Source organism: Apaloderma vittatum, unplaced genomic scaffold (genome assembly GCF_000703405.1).
Source record: "Apaloderma vittatum isolate BGI_N311 unplaced genomic scaffold, ASM70340v1 scaffold36213, whole genome shotgun sequence".
Lineage (NCBI taxonomy): Eukaryota > Metazoa > Chordata > Aves > Trogoniformes > Trogonidae > Apaloderma > Apaloderma vittatum.
Window position 1 is genome coordinate 1,197 of NW_009710424.1, and position 218 is coordinate 1,414.

Below are 218 nucleotides of genomic sequence, written 5' to 3' on the forward strand. Positions count from 1 at the left end.
CTCTGTTTCCCGGGGGGTCTTACCGTTTTGCCATCGCTTCTTTCTTCTGCTTGATGTCAGCCTCCATGTCATACTGGGGGGGCAGCTTGTTCAGCCCTGGGGAGGATGAGGCACAGCATGGGGAGGGCTGCATCCCTCTGGCAACAGTGGCCACTGTGGTGCCGCCCTCGCCTCGGTGCTGTGCCCCTGCCAGCATCATCGAGCCGCATGGTCCGGCC

At 62.8% G+C, this 218-nt stretch overlaps 1 protein-coding gene across 1 annotated transcript in view; it reads right to left on the reverse strand.

Moving 5' to 3' along the window:
- Nucleotides 1-23: 23 nt before the first annotated feature.
- The window catches only part of LOC104272330 (dimethylaniline monooxygenase [N-oxide-forming] 5-like), a gene marked incomplete at both ends in the record, with an annotated part of 2,091 nt that continues 1,896 nt past the window's right edge, over nt 24-218 (reverse strand). Inside the window, one exon of the mRNA XM_009867294.1 lies at nt 24-96. Coding sequence (XP_009865596.1) covers nt 24-96 — 73 coding nt within the window. The remainder of the gene's footprint in view (nt 97-218) is intronic.